The sequence below is a fragment of the Lepisosteus platostomus genome, chromosome 3, assembly GCF_059453375.1.
Source record: "Lepisosteus platostomus isolate fLepPlt1 chromosome 3, fLepPlt1.hap1, whole genome shotgun sequence".
NCBI classification, from domain to species: Eukaryota; Metazoa; Chordata; class Actinopteri; order Semionotiformes; family Lepisosteidae; genus Lepisosteus; species Lepisosteus platostomus.
The window spans coordinates 68,667,089-68,689,006 of record NC_142613.1 but is presented as its reverse complement, the minus strand read 5'-3'; the positions used below and the strand labels follow the sequence as shown (position 1 = coordinate 68,689,006).

Sequence of the window (21,918 nt, the reverse complement as noted above, 5' to 3'; positions counted from 1 at the left end):
GCTGTCCTATCGTATCCTTACATTCTGATAATGTAAGCTGAGCCGGGAATCCATTGAATTCTGAGAGAAGGAGATCATCCACAAAGGACAACAAGTGAGCTGAAGGCCATACTCCAGGATCGCCATATTACATCAAACTGCAGGGCAACATAGCCGAGCGACTGCAGATATATTGACTGGGCATTGCCTCTATTGGCCAGACATGAGTTAATTGACTTTCTCTTGCAAGACTGGTGCAATTTCCCGCTGGCATTTTTCCAGACGCTGGTAGACTCTGCGCCACGGAGCATCCAGGCTGTACAGGCTGCACACAGTGACCTAGCACTATTATAGTGGTGTTTCCATTTTTTATATTAGCACCTCTAGCTTTGAATGTGGCCTATAGAAGAGAAATAGGATAGATCTGGAAATGGGGTAGAATAAATGGTAACTAAAGATGTTCTGCTTGAAGTACACAATAGAGCAAATAAGGCTATGCAAGGCTTGAAACTAGTGGCCCGACTAGTTGAAGAAATTAAGAGAAATTTAAGGAGAAAAGTTCCTTTCAGTTTATTTGTTATAGACAGCTTAGGAAAAAGTCAGACAAGCAGTGTGAGAAGAAAAAAAACAGCAGTGTGAGCCAGTGGTTGGGGTGGAGTTCAGTAATCTGACAGCTTGTGGGAAGAATCTGGATCTCTGAATCTGGAGGTTCGTGCCTTTATGCTCCTATAACACTTACCAGAGGGGAGGGGGGAGAAAAGTGAGAAACCAGGATGACTGGTGTCCTTAGCCATACTAATGGAGAGAAAATGGTTTGTAACAGCATAGGACACAGGGTCTCACAAATGATGAGAAACTTTCAGACGAAAGGTTATTTTCTAATGTATGTTTCACTCAAGCATTTAAAGAAGATAAAGGGGCTGATGCCTGTTTACTAATTGTACTTAAGTGAGAGATGTCATTATAGATATATAATTATAGATGTTAGACCATTAACAAAACTGTAAAAACTCACATCATTGCTGATGCAGTACCCAATAAACCACATCATTAATGTAACGAATCAGCTTATTGACACCTCCCCCATTCGCCGCGAACTTGAGAACAGAGAATTCAAAACTCTGCCCAGGACCTTGCCTTTTTCCTCTCATCCCAGTGCTGTCCAGTTATCCCAGTGCCGTCCAGGGCCAGGCTTGCTTAGCCTCTGAGACCTGTCTGTGTTCTGCTCTCTCTACAGCAGGGTCTCACACTCTGTACCCAGAGGGCCTCCTGAATCCCTGTGCCCCCGGACTTCAGTTCCAACCGGAGCAGACAATGAAACAAGAAACCAGTTGACTGTCTTCAGCCTTTTAGCATTTTCTAAACTCGCTATATACAGGACTTTTCTTAAGACTTTCTACAGTTGTTTACTCATTTGCCTTTTTGAAGGTACACTTACGTGCCTGGCTGGTGTTACGTCTCAGTGATAATTGTATATTAATCAGGCAGTTTCTTAAATCATTAGACTGCCTATGTAACTGAGAACGTGGCTGGAAGAAATACCAGAAGATGCTCTACTGTGGAGTCCGAGACCCCCGCTATTCATATTTAACACTGATGACCATTTTTTAAAACTGGTTCTTGGAAAAATGTAATCTTCCACTCTTGCTTTTAGTTTAATGGCACTGTAAAAACCAATGACAAAATGCAAATAATGTACTTTGTACTGTGACCCTTTGCACTGTGAAGTAAATTACTTTATATACTGATGACTACCCACCAGTTCTGAGCCCAAAGTTGAGTATTTCTCTTGCTGGAGCAGTTTGGATGAAGAACCTTACTCAAGGATACAAGAGCAGTTTTCCCTTGGCTTTGAACCTACAACCTTGAAGACACCCGAACACTTCTCCATGGTGCTGTTTGTAAAAGCAGTGACTTGAGATGAGTAGTCTTTCAGACAGCTATTTGGCCACGCAGTAACACTCTTGAGTGCTGTATACCAATCCTAGCTAACAGGGAGGGTAGTTCATTCTGATATTCACTTCCTGGAGGTGGGATCTTCTTAGCAAGTATTCCAGTGACTTTATATGTTTGTTGAAAATGCACTAGGGCTCAATAAGCAATTTAACCCCACAAATGAACAAGGCCAGGTGATTATGGAAAAATTAACAATCCCTCAAGACAAACCGAGGTCAGGTATGAATTTATTAGGGTCATAATGTAGTCACATGAATCTTCACAACATGCCAGTTACAGAATAAAGGAAAATCCTCATTACAATATGCCCTGCATATTCCAGAAGAATGTCAGTTAAACACGAAAAACCTAATTTTCAGTATAAAAATATGTTTAGAAACCCACAATAATCAACAAGGCCAGCAAAACGTCAAATTTTACAAGCCTCTGCTAAACCTTTTTAAAGGGAACTTTGCCCCCTTCAGAAGTGAATGGCTGTTTCCATACTATAATTTTAATCCAGAGCTCCGAGAACATTTAGGCACAGGGTCTGTAAACTCTGCTTCTCTTGTTTTGGACTCTAGATGAGGTAACTCTTTTCCTCATATTCACAAAGTGGTCTCTCTTTCCTTACGTCGAGTCATATCTCCAGCCACAGGAAAAGGCGCTGGCCAGTTATAAGTGAAATCACATTGGTTTTAAAATTTAAAAAGGAGTCAAAACATTTTAAATGCGTCTTGAGTTTCAAATTATTTGGGCCATTCTCTTCCCACCCAATGAAAAACGCTTCCCCTGTAGGAGTTGTAACCAGTGATTAGGCTTGGTGCTAATTCATGAATGAAAACGCTTTCTCTGGCCACGCCAAAGCATTGTAAAAGATCTCATCCTCCCATCCTGTGCAAAACTGAAGACATCACAGTACTACTGTTCTGTTATTTTAATTAAATGATATATTAAATGCTAATATGACTGGCATTTAATTCGGCGTACCATTCCTTGAAACTCAGAAACTTTTTAAGAGCAGCACAGCAACATCATGAGAATTGACATGCATATTTTACTATTTGCCTAAAAAGTTTTTTTCTTTAGTTACAAGACATCTGATTTTAACTTCCTTAATACCCTTTTTTTTTTGCTAACAGCTTTTCTGTTAATATACAGTTTTTACAATCACAAAAATACTGCTCAAATCACATGATCAGGGGGAAAAGAACTCTTCAGATGGCAGCAAAACAACAACGCTTGTTCAGTTTCAGGTTTTAGGTGAGTTTGTGCGGTTGACAACATCCAGCCCCGCTGAGCGCTGGGAAGCGTGCTCATTTTACCAGTTTCACGTCCAGCAGCTGCAGGTCGCCCATGATCTCCAGCTGGTCGATCCGCGACAGGTCTTGTACCCTGTGCTTGTAATCCAGCAGGTGAACCCCATTCACCGCCACCTTGAACTGCTGGGGTTCGCAGAAGATGATCATCTGCAGACACACGCGCACACACACAGAAAGTACACACGCCCATCAGTGCTCCCTGCATGCAGGGCGTGTGACTGTGCACACTGAGTCTGAGCACCTCCCCCTCCATTCAGGAGACTGGCCCCATCTCCAGCCAGCAGACCCTGGAGCTTGTGTGCACACCGCGAAAAGAAACAAGGTGTCGCTCGCGTAAATCTTCCTAAGTAACACTTTTCGAGTTAAATAGGTGCTTTTAAATGAGACCGACGGATTACACTTAGTTGAAGTCATTGGCGTTACATCAGAGGCGGAGCGGTGGCTCTGTGGCTAAGGATCTGCGCCTGTGACTGAAAGGTTGCCGGTTCAAATCCTGCGGCCGACAGAGGAATCCTACTCCGTTGTGCCCCTGAGCAAGGCCCTTAACCCCAGCTGCTCCAGGGGCGCCGTACAATGGCTGACCCTGCGTTCTGACCCCCAGCTTCTCTCCCTGTCTGTGTCTCATGGAGAGCAAGCTGGGGTATGCGAAAAGATGAATTCCTAATGCAAGATATTGTATAGGGCTAATAAAGAAACATTATAACATTATTATTATTAAACTCCTCGTCCACAACACCGGAGAGATGTGTAGTTCACGGAGTGTCCAGCTACCGCTTTCTTCCGTTTATAGCTTTTACGTTTATTTAAACAGGTTTCAATTATAAAAGTGTGCATCAGGTTCAATTATCGCATTAAGTATCAGAACAGGTGATTTTGGGGGGAAATCAATTTCAGAGCAGGAGGGTCGGGCATCCTTTGCTGCAACACACCCTACAGTGTGGTCTTGCGACGACGAATTAGCATCCTAACGCGTCTCATAAACTGACCACCGTGGCAACGAACCACACTGGGAGACGGGGGGGGGGGGACCCATTCAGTGAGGGTCTTCCCTCAGCACGGCGAGTGGAAACGGCGCCGTTACCTCAAAGTACTCCCCGGCCGAGAAGGGGAAAGTGGGCAGGCTGTTCTCCTCCGGCCCCCAGCACTCTTGCAGGAAGGAGTTCCTGACGAACACGCTGGCCCTGAGGCGGGGGTTCAGGTGCAGAGCGATGTCGCTCGACTCTCCAGAGCGCAGGTTGATGCTAAAGCTGCGGGATACAAGAAGGGGGTCACCGTCTCACTATCTCCAACATCAGCTGCCGTCACGGCAAACCAGAGGCCCGAGCCCTGCCGGACCAGAGCGACAGGACAGACAGAGGCTGCTACAGGATTGGTTCACGTTTACAACTCGGCTTACATCCCCCACTCTCACTGAAACAGCTGCTAGCCTTTTCCTCATTCCACCCAACAGGACAAATGCAGTATGGAGTAACACACTTGACCTGGGCTGTAGGCACGGCGGGGTGACGGCCCCGCAGAGCTGGGGCCCCGGCTTCAATTCCACGCCCAGTGTGCTGTCTGGGTGGAGCCTGCACGTTCTCCCCACGGGCGTGTCACCCTGGTGCTCTGGTTTCCAGTCCAAAGACATACTGGCAGCTTAACTGGTGTCTGGGAAAACTGGCCCTGGCGTGATGGACTGGCGTCCCCTCCGGGATCTACCCTGCCTCGGGCCCGTTGCCTGCCAGGATGGGCTCTGGCTCCCCCACGACCCTGGACTGGAAAAAGCAGTCGGAAACAGATCTTCTCTCACCTGTGGGGATAAGCACTGACTTGTCCTTTAATAGTGATCGATTGTCCCGGGGCCACTCCATTGACTAGACTGGCTCTGTAAGGAAGGCTCTGAAACAGAACAGGTATGAATAAATCAGAAAGGAGTCTGGATCACAAGGGCCACACACAGCTTCTGGTTTTACGCATTCTTACAGCTGTATGTGTATGCCTGTCGCACACAATTGCATTGGGAATTACAAGGTTGCAAAATACACATTATGGTCAATTGTAAAATATGAAATATTAAGAAAGAAACTTTTATTCAGATTTCACAAGAGAGCAGGCAGCCTCAGTGCGATAATCTACCCTCAGTCAGTCCCGGAAGTGTTTGTGATTCTCACAGCAGGGTCTGTTCAGTAATTAAAGTACCAACTGGACAGGATTCCTGCAGCAGAGTAGACAACACTGCCTACCCCTGAGGTCTAGAGCACACATAATAGCTACAATATATGAAACGTGTTTATTTTTAGGACAAAATTAATCCAATGGCATTTAAGAGTGTGTGGCTGTTCGTGCCAACTGATCTGTATTTCTGGATGACTTCCCAGTCTAGCTGTGTGCTTCATGCTAGTCATTCGCAGCAGTGAATGTGTCCAAACCTATTTGGATTTTCCCCATGTTGCCTGCTAAGTATATGCAGAAATTTGTTGATCTTCAATGTAGCAGTGTATCAAGCACTCCTCAAGCGCTGCAATCCGGTGATGAGTGATGTTAAATTCGGATAGGGGTGGCTCTCTGCTGACCCTGGGCTCCGGCCACACTCTACTTACCAGGTCACCTGTCTCGCAAAACACCTCCTGCAAAAAACAGAAATAAAAATCCCAACAATTAGGAGAATATAAAATCCCAGAAGCCAAGGGGGAAATGGAGAGTAGCTAATGATTGTTTTAGAAGTTCTGCAGCATGAAGTGAGAAGTTAAGGTACAGTGTGTCTCACTCTACTCTTGGGTTACAAACGATGGATGCACAAGGTTATAGAACTCACACTCAAAAAAAATACTGCCCCTGCCTGCATACTGAGAGACAGGGGTGTCGAACCATGACACTAAACAGTGTCTTTAGTGCAGAGGCACTGTTGGCACAAGCAAGGTGAAAAGGCAACTGTTTCTAGAAAATTAAATCTACTTACATGTCCAGCAGAAAGCTTTGCTTAACAAGAACCTCTTTGAATTGTGAGGGAAATACCTCACAATGCATTTTTGATCAAATTGCTTAGTACTCTTTGAGCTTAATAACTAAAATAAAGCTAATTAGAATGATCTCATCCATGAAACAGTTAATATGCAACCATGCACTTTGCCAATATAAGCTTTCTGTCAACCTGGTCACATTTCAAAAGACAAAAACAATACCAACCAGGGGAAAATGAATTTAACTGTTACAGAAAGTGAGCACAGCAAATGGAATCATAAAAACATCTTGACCTTGATCTGAATTCACACAGTGCATAACAAAGTGCTTTATTTCCTGTTGCAAAAAGCCCCAGTTTGTCACAGATCAAGCACAACTTCTTTTCCTGGACTCTCATGTCTAAAGGAAGCTGTACAACTCTGCGTGCAAAAGCAAAGCTGTAAAGCTGTCAGAGTACGCTGGGACAGCTCAGAAGGCGCACACTGGGACACACAGGCTCCTGCTGAAGTATTCACCCCCTGCCAAGGTTGTCCCGTTCTGCTGAATTACAAATAATGTGTACACACCTTTTTTTAAAGAGAATGCTTTTATCAGGGCTTGCATGCTTAAACGGATCGCCGTTTTGAATGAAAGAAGTTAAAATGTTAGCAGAATTGAAGTGAGGTGGACTGTGTTTTCACCTCCCTGAGTCAATACTGGGTGGAAGCAGCAGTTAACAGCTGTCAGTCTCTCGGGATACGTCTCTACAGACTTCAGACACTGGAACGGTCGTCAGAAAGGGGGCGAATTCTTCCGAAAGGCACTGGATGAACGGTATGGGGCAAGTGCACATGGATGTTGGTTTTGAAGACCTTTTGCCTTTTTTTACCCTTTAAAATGTATTGAGGTAGAACTTTTGGAGCTAAACTGATTAGGTGAAACAAAAAAAGTGGCAAACAGTTTGGATAAATTAATTACAAGCTCAGAGGCCCCCCACTCCTAAAAGCACATGGATAACCCCCACCCTCGCCACTGGGGCAACGCAGGCCATGGACTGGATTGTGAAGAGTGAATGAAAGCTTACTTTCACTTGTGTGTCTTTGCTCGGCAGAGCTGATGCTGGCGGAGATGAAGTCTGAAAATGTAAGTAAAACACTAGAGCAAATGAAAACATGGATGATGCAAAACAAACATTTCTCACACTAAAACCATGCACATATAAAGACACACTGGAATTGTCAAGCGACAAGATTAACACACGCTGATCTCATAGAACAACGCTTCACACAGCCGACATGCAGTTAAACTTAAGTTAGAGCCACAGAACCGAGAGCCGACATTGAGGAAAAAGCAGAAGCATTTCAATCACTCCCACGGACGCTCTTAATATTCTTCCCATGTAGTCAGAGACAACAAAAGACCCACACTGCTGTATAATCAGGTCTCCATTCGTTGAAAGAGGTGCCTTTTCTTAAGAGCCTGGCCTCGATTTTTGACACTGGACACTGAAGCGCTCCTCGCCCACACTCCAACCTGATGTTTTCATCAACTGCTTGGATCCAGGCTCTGTGAAGTTGGCCCTCCATACAAACAGCACAATAAATTTCTGAAGCCCCCCGACTCGTTAGTCCTCTGTTAGTGTCAGTTTGTGTCACTGAAAGTAGGGTTTATGCTTCTTCCGTTCCCGAAATATAGAGCCTACTTTGTCAGGGAATCAGGTGACAGTCTACAAGGAACTTTACTGGTAGTAACACACTCTCGGTACTTAATTGACTTAATTACTGAATATGAGAAGGCTTGGTACCGGTCTGCTTTTATATATTTGCTGCTCACAAATGACGATAACGAAGCACTGACACTGAAAGGGAATGGTTGTGTTTTAACTGATGACAAAGCCTGCAAACTGCATTCTTGTCTGTGCAGGGGGTGGTGTGGGGAGAATCTTTTCCATTTGAATAACAGTCATTCACCTGTATGTTTGTGTGCGCCTATGTGAATAGTTAAATTAGATCCGTCTGCAATATGTTAATCTCACCACAAGACTTTTACAAGACTTAAAACAACATTAGGAACAGAATGCTGCAATTACCAGTGGCTGTATTACATAGTTATTAGGGTTAAACATGCCTGATGTGGTTTATTCCTTACATAATTCCAAACTCCCTAAAGTACTCCTTCGGCATTTGTACCCACAAGTATAATCCTATGTATGTAACAGTGTAACGTTTCTGTATTTGGTTATAATCATATCATTCACACTGCTGGAAATAATTTACAATTCGTAAGAAGAGGGCTTAGCCGGAGGTGCAGGTAATATATCGGAAATAGAGACAAACTCCTGGCTTCAACCGATCAAAAGATCGCAACTGGATGATCTGGGGGGTCATGATTTTTGTGTGTTCGTAGGGGGCCAAGGTCACAGAGTCACGCGATTCCCCTAAAAGAAGGCTCCAAGTCTCGGGAACGAAAGCAGCTCAGACGCTACTTTCAACGACACAAACGGAGCACGGTGTGTTTCATTGTTTGTGCTGTTTGCAGTATTTTGCGCGCAGCAAATACGTAAAAGTCGACTGGTATCACACCTCCTCAAGCTCAATAATTAAGCACATTCACTATTTAGAGTGTATTATTACTGGCAAAGTTCATTGTAGACAGTCACGTAATTCCCTGAAAAAATAAGGCATGTATCTCTGGAGAGAAAACAGCTTGGACGCTACTTTCAATGGCACAGACCAACACTCGCGGCGCACTAACAAATGTGGTGGGTTTATATTGTTTGTGCTGTTTGTAGGGGGGTCCATTTCACAGAGCCTTAGATCTGTAGCCTCTACCATACAGGGATACATTTTCTGTGTCTTCGTTGCTGAGCAAGTTAGCAAGCGGTCACAAGACACTCCTATTAACACAAATCGATAAAAGCCGATTTAAGTAACATTTCAGGACCATATTTCTTGAATACATTCCAGGCAAATAACCCCAGACATGCAGTGTTCAATAAGGTTTACGACATTTTTTTAAATGGATATAACTCACAATTTATGACCAAGAGCATTTCATTTCTAGGAACAGGGGGGTCTGTCGGCTAAATGTAGCAAAACTGCGATTTTTCAACTAGAGAAACAAAAGAGATGCACTCCTCTGTAGTGCCTGCTGAAAACGGACTCTGAAGTACTGTTGAAGGAAACCCCAAGAATATTTACTTACAGAGCTTGAAACGAATGCAATGGCCTCAATCTTGACTTTGCCACTTATTCCGAGCGTGTCCACCTTTTTGAGGTCCACCCTGTAGTTGTACTGCAGCAGGTGCTTCCCGTTCAAGGCCACCTGGAAGAGGAGGCACAGCACTGACACTCCGCTCTCACAGCTGGGAGCCAAGAAGGCATGGCTGACCCTACAGAACAGCAGCAGAGAGTCTCAAACAGAACAGGTGGAGGTTTATTCCACGCTGGAAAGAAAAGAAAAGAGACGAGACACAACGTTTCGGCTGTAGAGCCTTCTCCAGGTGTGAAGAAGGCTAAATTGGATAAAGGTTTATCTAACCACTCTATCCAATTCACTTGAAGAAGGCTCCACAGCCGACATGTTGCGTCTCTTTTCTTTTCAGAACGGAATAAACCTTTACCTGTTCCTTTGCAGCCTGCGCATGCTGACGCAGCTCCCTACGACTACTGCTGTGCGTTTTGTGCTTGGTGCTCGGTCGCTCATCATCTCTGTGTCATTTTCATGGCAGGAATCTGTAGGAGGACCATCATTCATCCGGCCATTCGTTTTCTAACAGCTTTATCCAGTTCAGGGCCACAGAGAGCCGGAGCCTATCCCAGCAAGCAATTGGCACAAGTCAGGATACACCCTGGACAGGATGCCAGTCCACTGCAGGGCACACACAGAAGCAAACACACACACACACTGACACCTAGAGCCAATTTGCCCAGAAGCCTATTAACCAACCAGCATGTCTTTGGACTGTGGGAGGAAACCAGAGTCCCTGAAAGGAAACCCACACTAACACTGAAAGAACTATCAAACTCCGCACAGACAGCACCCCAGGAATTGAACCCAGGGCCCCAGCGCTGCAGGGCAGTCATTTCAGTCATTGTGCCAACATGCCACCCAACCTTTATTTATAAAATTGGAAAATTATTTCTGGTCATACTGTATAATCTGCCAAATTTGCAATGGACTGGTTATTTTAAGGCACATGAGCACTTGCAAACAAGCTCCTCTTACATCTTCACCTGTCCGAGTCGTTCATCTCCTGGCAGGGGGCCGGAGGGGAGAGCAGCTCCCAGCAGCATCGCTGCAGCCGGGCAGCCAAGTCACCGGAGCCGCCGTAGCGCCACGCGCCGAGAGGACCTGACTCACGCCCACTCTACCCTGGCAGCGCACCCTGGACACGACGGTGCCTACGCTGACGGGCCGGAGGAACTGAACCTCTTTAGTCCTGAACGGAGAAGCCCACGAGGAGGACGGACACAAGTAGTCACAATCCTCAAAGACAGGGACAGAGTCAACCTAGCAGACGTCTTCAGGACGAACAGCAAAGCACAAGCTAGAGGAGCCCGTGTGGGAGTGCTTTTAACTCCTACTGTACTCCTAATGAGTACAAGCACGTGCCTCCTGCTGCTGGTTTGAAACTGGAGCCATGAATCTCCAACACAACAAACTCCACCCAGATGTTGGGAACTGGGAAAACCGCTGTTTTGACGAAGCTCATTGTCGGCAGGCTTTTTCCCGCCGAATAAACATTTATACCGAAGTCTGGGTGGATGTCAGCTGCAGCCATGTTATCAGGCGTTTCTTTACGCAAAGGTTTGTGGGAGTCTGGAACAAGCTTCACAGCCATATATGTGAAGCTGATACTTTGGTTTCTTTCAATATGAGATAATTATAATAATTCCTTACACTTATATAGCACTTTTCTGGACACTCCACTCAAAGCTCTTTACAGGTAATGGGGATCCCCTCCACCACCACCAGTGTGCAGCCCCACCTGGTTGATGCGACATGAGCCACAGTTCACCAGTACGCTCACCACACACCAGCTCTCAGTGGGGAGGAGAGCAGAGTGATGAAGCCAGTTCATGGATGGGGATTATTAGGAGGCCATGACTGGTGAAGGCCAGGGGGACATTTTGTCCAGGACACCGGGGTAACACTTTTATTGACCATTTTTTTCCATGACCACAGAGAGTCAGGACCCCGGTTTTACATCTTATCTGAAAGATGGCGCCTTTTTACAATATAGTGTCCCTGTCACCATACTGGGGCATTAGGACCCACACAGAACACAGGGTGAGCGCCCCCCTACTGGCCCCACTACTACCTCGTCCAGCAGCAACAGGCTACAAACCAGCAATGTTTCAATCAATCTCTTGAAAGAAACAGTCAGCCAGGGCTAAGAACATGTGAACGGTTATTAATCAGAGGAGAGGATACCAGTTTGTAGCCTGTTTAGTAGTTAGTAGCTAATATCACTCTGCAACTCACAGCTGGCAGCCCACTGAAGCTCAGCAGGTGTGAGCCTGGTCAGTACCTGGATGGGAGACTCCTGGGAAAAACTAAGGTTGCTGCTGGAAGTGGTGTTAGTGGGGCCAGTAGGGGGCGCTCACCCAACGGTATGTGTGGGTCATAATATCCCAGTTAGTAATGGAGACATTATACTTTAACACAAGACTCTATCCTTTGGATGAGATATAAAACCTCTGGATGAGGTTCTGACTCTCTGTGGTCATTAAAAATCCCAGGGCGTTTCTCGAAAAGAGTAGGGGTGTTACCCCGGAGTCCTGGTCAAAATTTCCCATTGGCCCTTACCAATCATGGCCTCCTAATAATCCCCATCCATGAACTGGCTTCATCACTCTGCTCTCCTCCCCACTGAGAGCTGGTGTGTGGTGAGTGTACTGGTGCACTATAGCTGCTGTCACATCATCCAGGTGGGGCTGCACACTGGTGGTGGTGGTGGAGGGGAGTCCCCATGACCTGTAAAGCGCTTTGAGTGGAGTGTCCAGAAAAGCGCTGTATAAGAGTAAGGATATTTATATATCATTAAGATGTTACACTGGGAATCCACCCGGCAGGGACATCTTACCTTGAACATGTCTCCCTCCACCAGAATGATGGCCTCGAAGTTCTCCCCTTTCTGGAGGGGCAAGTCGTAGAGGATCTCCTCCTTGCCCCAGCGCTCCTGCTGCAGCGAGTTACACACCACGCAGGGGGAGCGCTTGAACCGGGGGTTGAAATGGAAGGCCACGTCAGCACGGGGCTTGGTGCTGCTCCCACACATAAAATCCACCTGAAACCTGGACAGGGAGGGAGGGGGCGAAAGAACCGGGGTGACGCTGGAAATGCGAAGCCACGAGTACGTGCGAGGAGATCACCTGCACCGGTGGTTCTGCACTGTTAACCTGCGGCGAGCGGAGAGTCCAGCTGTTCATTCTGTCCCCGAATCCAATACGGCAGCAAATCACACAACACTGGGCCGCAAATTCCTCAATCAACAGATCAACGAATACAATGCTCATCACGCTGGAGCCAGGCACCATTATCTCCCATTAGATTGTCGTATCAGAGTCTCTCACGTTTGCAGTTAACACTGTGACTGCACTACATCGTTTCAGCATTTGCAGTGTTTGCCTATCTGAAGGTGAGCTAAGAGGAAGGTAAACACAGATGATCAAAGCAGGTTTTCTGGTTAATCGTAACTAAATGGTTAATCATTAGACCTTCAACAGCCATAGGACACAGCACACACAGAGAAGGAAGACAAGGAGATAGTGAAACAGAAGAGAAGACACAGGAACAACACCATCACCCTCCTGTCGCTCGAAGCTTGTGTCATGTGAGAGGACCTTGTTACGATGACTCTTGGAGACCAGGCTCTGGATAAGCTATCTGAACTTTGTTTTAGAGATCTTGCTGTCCGGTTATTTTGGGAAATTCTGATTTCCTGCATTGTGGAATCCTCGGACTAAAAACGTTCTCTCCCGGTTGGGCGATGCATTTCTAGAACAGGAAATGATTCCGATTCATTGAAATGACTGTGGAAATGATTCCCACTTCTGCATATCCATGGTCATAAAAGGGGAGATTTATTTCTGAGAAGTTCCAGGCAATGCTGGGTTCTCCTCTTTTTGGTCCGTTTAGGCATTGATTCCAGATTACAGGGCTAGAATTCCCTGTTTCCAGGTCTACAAGACGTTAGCCTTTGAAACACGTGGTCTTTTAAATACATGAGATCGATGAACTGGTGTATGTTGTGTAACGTTGCATGTCGTACAGATGGTGTTTTGTTTTGTTAAGAAATATTTGTCCTGTCAAGTTTGACTCCGATTTTGTTACTCCATCACTAGAACTGTGACGGATGATAGAGAACAGCTCATGTGCCACTAGTATGCACACGCCTGGTTTTGCCACTCGAGTGTCATTCGCTGAACTGCGCTCTCTGTTGAGTGACAGAGACCAATGAATCACTGAGAGTTCACTGCCAGAATCCCTAAGAAAACTAAATTTGCTTTTTTATTCAGACCAGTCCTACAAAGATGTTAGAAATTAGTGAATTTTAATACTAACTTTGAAGTCTGCTGCAAAAGCAGTCCACATAAGTGACCTTTGTCTCTGTCCCAAGCTAATTCTGTTTTCAGTTTAGAAAGAGCAAACATTCAGCTAATAAAACATCTCTATTAATTTTGAGTTCAGATTCTTATCTGGTGATAAAAGGTTGTATTTGCCAGCAGCTTCTCATGATTGATACTAACAAGGGGTTTCAGAAGTCTCCATGGCAACAATCATGGATTGCGAGCAGTGTGGACTTTCTGTAAGCAAACTAGTTGCTAAATTTCCTGAAAGAAATGCTTACCTGTCAGCATCACTGAGAACTGCTCCTTGGATAAGTACCATATCACCAGGATGAAGTCCCCCCAGTATTGTCCCAGCATAGGGAATTGCCTATAATGACACAGAATGCGCAATCTTACGCTCATACCACAATACTTCATCCAATGGTTACAATTTTAAACATTCGTGTTACCAATAATTAAATCATGTCAGCACATATTTTCAAAGGGTTCTTGTCTGTTGTGGGCTCTTTCTGTGAGTGCTGTGAAACTCGGTTTTTACTTGGCACTGATGACACCTGACTTCTGTTTCAAGAATTTCACATTAAAAATTAAAATTCCACCCTGTTGAATCAACTGTTCTATATACATCTGGTCATCAAAGCTCTGCAACGTCAAATACAATTGTATCAGACTCCGAGATATGTATTTTCACTGAATTCATTTCTTTGTTGTCCTCATGTTTTTCTTTTTAAAGACAATGAAATTGAGTATATAACGTTATTTTGAAGCTCGCCTTTGCCTTTGGATCATTTGGAATTTGAAACTAGTTTCTTTTCTAGGACTCAGGTGACTGTCACCGACAGCATGGACTTGCTCCGGTCTAAACTGTTAAACGCAAAAGGCGTTGCTACATTACCAATCAGAACACCCTCTTGTGTATCTATTATCTCAGAAGGCTAATTTCATACAGCCCCGAATTTGAAAGACAATTCCCATGAATACATTCTATTTCGACCTTAAAATCGAGCCAAATAAGATATGGCTGGTGAAATATCTTAGCTATTCTTTTATAATTCACCTTTTTGAAACTCCCATCGCGTGCTTTCTTTTCAAAAGAGTAATTTAATTCATATCTGATTAATTCATTAATATTTGGATAATTAATGTATAATAAGTTATGTCTGATGTGCTTTATACTGTTTGAATTGTTTTATTATTCGGTTATACAGTGTGTTATCAGTAAAGCCTTTTAATGTAACATTTTGTAATGAAAATAAATATGCGTTAAACCCCATAATTGCTGTAGTGTCTGTAATACATTAAACTGTTACAAAACCACTGACATGAGTGGCAGGTACAACGAAAAATGGCCATTTTAATCCGAATGTTAAAAGAGGCAATAATGCAGTTTCTCTATACAGACTGAGCGCAGATGAGCTGGTCGCGGTTTCTCAAATCAAGGCAGTAGAAGTTAACTCAGAAACGAAACTGCAAACCACGACTTAGCCGACGCAATTAAAGCAAACTGGAAATAAACCAGCCGACGACTTAAAGAGGCGTTACGGTAAATCTAGAGAAGCGACACTACTAAATCTACTGCATTTTCACCTCATTTAATGTCAGCTGGCTTCCAATACGGTGTGGGGTGCACACAGAATTAACTTTCTTTCCAGCAAACATTAATACATGAAGCAAGACAGCTTTCACTTTCCACTTCTTTTTCTGCTGAGGAGTGAAGTGGGTAGGGGAGAACACGGTCTGACTCTTATCTCTCGGTCCATAATCGTCTCTTTCAGCTCATCTCCACAGCTATGCCGCACAACATGGGGGTCTGCTCGAGTGACGCAGGCCGGCGCGCCCGACCCGCTGCCCGATGCGACACGATCTCGCCAAGCATCTCTCAATTTTATTTTAAAATATATAACATTGTGCAGCACACCCGGCGGTCCCAAAACGAAAGAACAGAGCGACATTTGCGCGTCACCGACCACAGGGCAGCTGTGAGGCACTGGGTGCTGTGCATGACACCCGCAGTGCGGTGCAAGAGATCTTACCGGATTTAAAACCGTTTGCCTGGGACTCGTAACAGACATGACTCCTGTCCTGAGTGAATACGTGCCCTGGTCCAGCGATTTATATCACGAAATTGCACGCAATTTTAATTCCGCCTTATTTTCACTTCCTCTTTCGCAGACTTGGAGGGCGGAGTGAATTTGATCAGCCAATCGTGGCTGAAGGTCCTCCCTTGCAGGTTGTTGATGCTGGGAAGATGTCACCATGTGATTGTGCTGTTCGAAAATGAGCTTTAGATCCATGTGGCTTTGCACTTGAATAATCAGATTGTGGGTAAAACACATCCGTCTGGAAAGGAAACGTGAGGTGTTTTTTTTTTTCTTCTCAAAAGGCTTTCAAACAATAGGAATGCTATTGGTTTGCTCAAATCCAAACATATGTCTACAGAAATGTTCAAACGAATGTCGGTACTTGAAAATTAGGTGATTAATCCGGCAAACTGATTTTAAATCGATGAAATTGACTATTAAATCTTCCCTGGATCCCTAATTTCTGGTTACATTGTTCGTATTTTAAATATCAAAAAGCCAGTCCCAGCCCTGTCTTTGCTAGACTCATCTTTCCTTCATAACTGCTTCACGTCCCAGCCCATCAGGTCAGGAACCATCCCGATAGTTACTGTTCAGGAAGTAACACCCACAAAGTTGTTTTACTGTAGAGGTTCAAGCTTGGTTGAATGTGCTTCCTCATACCATACATCGTGGGCTAGAACTGTGGCCTTTTCAAGATCTCATTCCGACTTTCCGCTTAACATTCCTAAGTTTTAATCACATCTGTGGAAAAAAAAAAAACACCCCTGAAATGCTAAACCACGAGCCCGGCAGAATTTAATTGATTATTCTTAATTGGGTGGAGAAAACCTTCGTGTGTGTGGGCCAACTATGAGCCTTACCCTGGGTTTGCTCATCTCCTTGGCAGTGCAACAGCATTCTTTCTCCCTCTATTCAGCTGACTTATATCCCGCCCTCAGACAGCTCCCTGCTTACTCAAGGGGTTGCAGCACCCAAGTACTTTAAGTCCCCAAATCAGGGACTACAGCTAAACCCAGAATTAAATTAAACAACTTTCATGATTTGTACTACCATAACCAATTACACTTCTAGTATCACAGCAGTGGAACACAATCACTGCTCTGCAACTGGATATTCCTTCATGGATTAGATTTGCAAAAACCACACTCCACGGACCCAGAGGCTAAAATGTACTTGCTTTTAAACTCAAGTTCTTAGCGCAAAAGCTCTTGGGTTGAGGCGAAGGACAGATTAAGATTTAGTCATCATACAACTTGTAAAGTCTGAAGCAGTGCAGGATGTTACACCTGTTTTGCCACGTTTGAGAGCACAAAGTGGTAAGCATAGATCTGAGACCACAGTGGATCAGAAGGCTGCAGTAAACCGCCTAAATAAAAAAAAGCAGCATTGAGTGTTCTTACTGGGAACCTCCTGTAGGCAAGAACCAGGCAAGACGGTACAAGTGGAGAAAACCGAGTGTTTAGAAGGAGGGAGTGCTGGGAGCCTTGAGTGGCAGGACTATTACTACAGACTTGGAAGGGTGCTCTGCCATCAGCTCCACTGGAAGAAGTGGAGCCGATACTCCCATCTGCAAGACGTTTTACAAAACATCACTGCATTGTACTAACTGGCGTGTACTAGCCCTCCCGATACCCATGTCCTGTTAAACTGAAAGGTTCTTACTATAACCACAGTGTAGTAAAGTCAGGTACAGAACCTCCTCTGTATCCTTGAGGAAGGAGCATAGGCTTGACACAGATCCTTAAACCCAGAAGGAATTTCTAAACAGCCTTTATTATAAAGCCAATATAAAACTATAACCATTTACATAAAACATTAAAAACTGTACAATTGAATCCCTTTGACACGTTTCCAGGGAGGTTGTGCAAAACGGTCTGCTTTAGTGGCCTATTTCACGGCAACACACAAGCGATACGGGAACAGAGGCGTCTCTGGGCATCGGTCCCGTCTCTGTGGATGCGCTAATGCATACAGTCCCATCACCCATCGCGCTCGTCCGCATCAAAAGTCGGCATCCAGCCTGAACGTGTTGTCCGTCGGCGCAGACATGACGCCCATCCTCTGGTACTCCCCTACGCGCTTCTCGAAGAAGTTGGTCTTTCCTTCCAGGGAGATGTTTTCCATGAAGTCAAAAGGATTCTCAGACCTGTAGATCTGTGGAGACAGTTGCACTTCACTGAAGAGCAGCATAAGGCTATAAACTCGAGCTTTATAGTTTAGTAAGCTAAACGGAGCACTGCAGTAAACACTGGCAAACAAATAGTAAATTTTTACCCAGATTTGTAAAATGGGTTAAAACAGACTTTTACATCATGACACAAATTGCCATTTACAAAATAAGTGCCAAAACCTGTTAAGGGCAGCTTTCAGACAGCTCCTCATAGTCAAGGAGTGCTGTCAGCAGCCATACCACCCTGCAACTCGCAACGGAAAATGACCAGTAAAGCACTAGACAAGTGGAAGGAATTACCTTGCTGAAACCCAGCTCCAGCATCAGCCTGTCCGCCACAAACTCAATGTACCGCTTCATCAAAGTGCAGTTCATGCCGATCAAGTCCACCGGCAAAGCTCGAGTGAGGAACTCCTATACAATAATAAAAAAAAAAAACACATGGGATCAGCCAACAGAACAAAATAACATCCCAGCCCAGGTTAACAGAAGGGAACACACCTGTTCTATCTGGACAGCATTTTCAATGATTTCACGGACTCTCTCTTCGGAGGGTTTGTGTACCAAGTGCTTGAACATGAGGCAAGCAAAGTCACAATGAAGGCCCTAGGAGAAAAAAAAAACCAAGACTGCATGATTCGTTCGCTAGCATTGGATGGAGTACAATTTGTGTGCTATTGTACAGCAGGTGTCTGGAATCCTAAAAAGAAACTTGCAGGTTGAATTAGGCAGAGCACCACTGTTGAGAAAGGCATCTAACCGACAGCTCACAGGTCGGAATAACTATGCATAATGCAGAAGCAAAGGAGCAAAGCTGAAGGAACAGAGAGACCTATATAAGCATGCTAAATGTCACTATAGACTAGGAATACACATATAGATTATGGTTGTGGACTCACCTCATCTCTGCTAATCAACTCGTTTGAGAAGGTGAGGCCTGGCATCAGGCCTCTCTTCTTCAGCCAGAATATGGAAGCAAATGACCCAGAGAAAAAGATACCTTCTACTGCAGCAAAGGCCACAACACGCTCCCCTGTACAGGGAAAAAAAAACAACACAATGAGATTGGACAGGTGTGAAAAGTGACAGTTTAAGGCAGATCATTGTGCTAGAACAGGCACGTCTCCCAATAAACCTTGCATACCATATACAGCATCTTTGTTTCCAATCCAGTTCAGAGCCCAATCAGCCTTCTTTTTCACACAGGGCAGAGTCTCAATGGCGTTGAAAAGAAACTCCCTGCAAAAAGAACAAAACCTTCAATACAAGACCAGTCGGCAAAAGCACATTTTGACCTACATCTTCTAGGTCAACATGGGGAGCAACTGAAAGCAAGAAGTGCTTGGAGTGTCACTGATAACAGTGCACAACTTTGGTCATTAAGTGGAGTATAAAACAAGCTACCCTGAGATCAATTAACTACTAACTGGGGCTTGTGTGGCCTGTTTAATGGGTCAGCGTCAGCAGGAACTGCAGCCCAACAACTCTGGCTTGGATGTACAACTGCAGGTTGTACCAGAGGAGAGGCAAGAGCTGTACTAACCTCTCTTTGGGGTCTTTAATATACGTGTCGATGAGCAGGCTGTACATTTCAGAGTGGATGTTCTCCATGGCGATTTGGAAGCCATAGAAACAACGGGCTTCAGTCACTTGAACCTCCTGGCTAAAGCATTCCACCTGGAGGGGGGAGAAACAGAACTGAATGAAACAGGAGGATCTAGCCTAGGGTCTGCACGCACTTACAGACGTTTCCTGCCGATATGAAAAATGCCAACTGTGAAACAGAACGTCTAGAGCAGGGTGGGGTTGCGGATCCTACCAGATTCTCGTTAACGATGCCGTCGCTGGCGGCGAAGAAAGCCAGGACGTGGGAGATGAAGTACCGCTCCTCGTCCTTCAGGGACTCCCAGTGCTTGAGGTCTTTGGAGAGGTCCACCTGGCAAAAGTACAGGCGATTAGACACCTCTCGACGGCCTTCGAACGACACAGCTGCAGAAGACTGATCACATTCCTACGCCACTTGCCAGGAAAGGGGTCCGTATACTCGTGGTGCACTAAGCAGTTCCACATGGGACTAAGTTGGTGGATACCATCAGAGATGGAGAACTGCACCACTGCTGCCTGCAACTGTAGGTCACACCCTCTTTGCGGAGTGCAAGTTTTTCCCCCCACTCAAGCACAAGTTTAAGAATTGTTTATTAAACTCAAAGCTAAGCAAAGTTGTTCAAACAGGTGGTCTCAGATAAACCACCGGTCAGGATTTCTTTCAGGTACCAGTGAATACGCAACACTGTTTAAAATATTCCCCGTAGTACCTAAAGCAGGGGTCTGAAATGGCTGTCCCTGGATTTCTATGTAGTTTTCATCCTTGCCCTGAGCAACTTGGACTAATCAGTTGCTTAATTAGGAAGCAGACATGTCTTCATCAATAAGGCCACCCATAAAACCCACAGGACTATAACCAACATCGCAGAGCGATTCGGAATTAAGGCTGACATCCAGGACACAGTGAGCATTAAACGCCAACCTCCTCCGCGGTCCAGAAGGAGGCCTCGGCCTTCTTGTACATCTGCCAGATGTCGTGGTACTCGATGGGGAAGATGACAAACCGCCGAGGGTTCTCTCTCAGGAGGGGCTCGTCTTCCACGGTCCTCTTCTCCGCTTTGGGCTTCAGCGAGAGGAAACGAAATGAAGCGACTTAAACGGGGGACGGGCGCACGTCACCCCGCGGTTGTACACCTGGGGGGGGGAGGGGGCTGAGCTAGCCGAGAGCCGGCCAGGACTTCAAGCCCGGAGCTCCCGGGACACACGGAGGACCTCACTAAAGAGGACATACCGCGGGAAGCCGACGTTTAGGCCGAGACGCCGGAGTGAAAAAAATATCCTGAAGCCGCACAAGTCGCGCCTACCCGTCAGTAACAGAGGACCAGCGAGTTACTCGCCGAGTCTAAAAGCGCCGCGCAGCGATTTCCTTCCCCCTCCCATAACCACACAAGGCAGAGCTGCGCAGCGTTTGGCGCCAACACCCCACACACACACACAGGAGAAGGTTTTCAACACCTTTTAACAGCCTCACCTCGTTCCCAGCGTCTTCGAAGATCCTCCTCGCCGTTTTGGACGCCAAAACCCTGGTACTGCTGAGGCTCGGAGGCTTATTCGAGTAGAGGGAAAAAAATAATCCCGGTTAGCCACCAACCCGCTCAACAATTGACTAGAAGATAACGGGTTGCTTCTGATCTGGAGTCACACGGTTGTTTTTTTAAATCTATTTAAATGCAGCCTTAGTGCGCGCACTGGGAGTTACCAGCACCAAGTTGGTTTTTTTTTTACAAGCGCTGCCATAAGACAAATACCGATCTGGGTTACACGACGTGAGCTTCTCTTACACCAGCGAGTACATACCTCGCTTGCCAGCACCTATGCAAGTACTTACCGTGTTCTCCTTGTCTGTTAAAGAAGCCGCACTCATCTTGGAAACGATCACTTTCTCATTCTTGGCAGAGAGGGGAGAACGAGCGGTAAGCATCTTTGTTTGCCGGGATGAAGAAGAGTTCTTAAAAAAAAAACGAAATACTAAGCGACGATCTTAAAACGACGAACTAAAATAAACTCCGAAGGTTCGTATTAATCGTGTAAAACGACGAAGTCTAGCAACTGCACCCTAAACCTGCACTACAAATGCCGAAGAGGGGAATAAAGGAGGTTGTTTCTCTCGGTGAATTTATCTGTTCAACTGTTGGCGCCGGAATCCGTACAGCCAATCAGCAAGAAAGCAGAGCTCACAGCCAATAGAATCAGTCTTAGGATGAATGACAGCGCCGATGGCCAATAAGACATGCGTAAAATGAAGACAACTCAACAGCCAATCGAAACAATACCACGTGCAGCGCTCGGCACACAGCCAATCAGAGAGGCCTGAGGCTGACGCACAC

General features: G+C 45.5%; 2 protein-coding genes across 3 annotated transcripts; both read right to left on the bottom strand.

The window, feature by feature from the left end:
• Positions 1–2,145: 2,145 nt before the first annotated feature.
• lgals8a (galectin 8a) lies at positions 2,146–15,969 on the bottom strand. 2 transcript variants are annotated; one of them, XM_088626591.1, is made up of 9 exons: positions 15,766–15,967; positions 14,011–14,099; positions 12,244–12,454; positions 9,360–9,479; positions 7,240–7,290; positions 5,816–5,842; positions 5,026–5,114; positions 4,318–4,483; positions 2,146–3,383 (listed from the first exon to the last, which is right to left on the bottom strand). In XM_088626591.1, exons 1-9 carry the CDS (start codon positions 15,802–15,804, stop codon positions 3,231–3,233), a joined length of 945 nt encoding a protein of 314 aa, XP_088482717.1. In that variant the 5' UTR covers positions 15,805–15,967; the 3' UTR covers positions 2,146–3,230. The 2 variants fall into 2 exon arrangements, with proteins under 2 accessions (XP_088482717.1, XP_088482718.1); XM_088626592.1 differs by lacking the exon at positions 7,240–7,290 and having other exon boundaries at positions 15,766–15,969.
• Positions 15,970–17,570: 1,601 nt separating this feature from the next.
• Positions 17,571–21,701, bottom strand: rrm2 (ribonucleotide reductase M2 polypeptide). The gene is made up of 10 exons (XM_088626590.1): positions 21,420–21,701; positions 21,063–21,137; positions 20,514–20,654; positions 19,806–19,922; positions 19,530–19,663; positions 19,131–19,225; positions 18,886–19,019; positions 18,488–18,592; positions 18,287–18,400; positions 17,571–17,970 (listed from the first exon to the last, which is right to left on the bottom strand). The coding sequence occupies exons 1-10, from the start codon at positions 21,510–21,512 to the stop codon at positions 17,818–17,820; spliced, it is 1,161 nt and encodes a 386-aa protein (XP_088482716.1). The 5' UTR covers positions 21,513–21,701; the 3' UTR covers positions 17,571–17,817.
• Between the last annotated feature and the right edge of the window lie 217 nt (positions 21,702–21,918).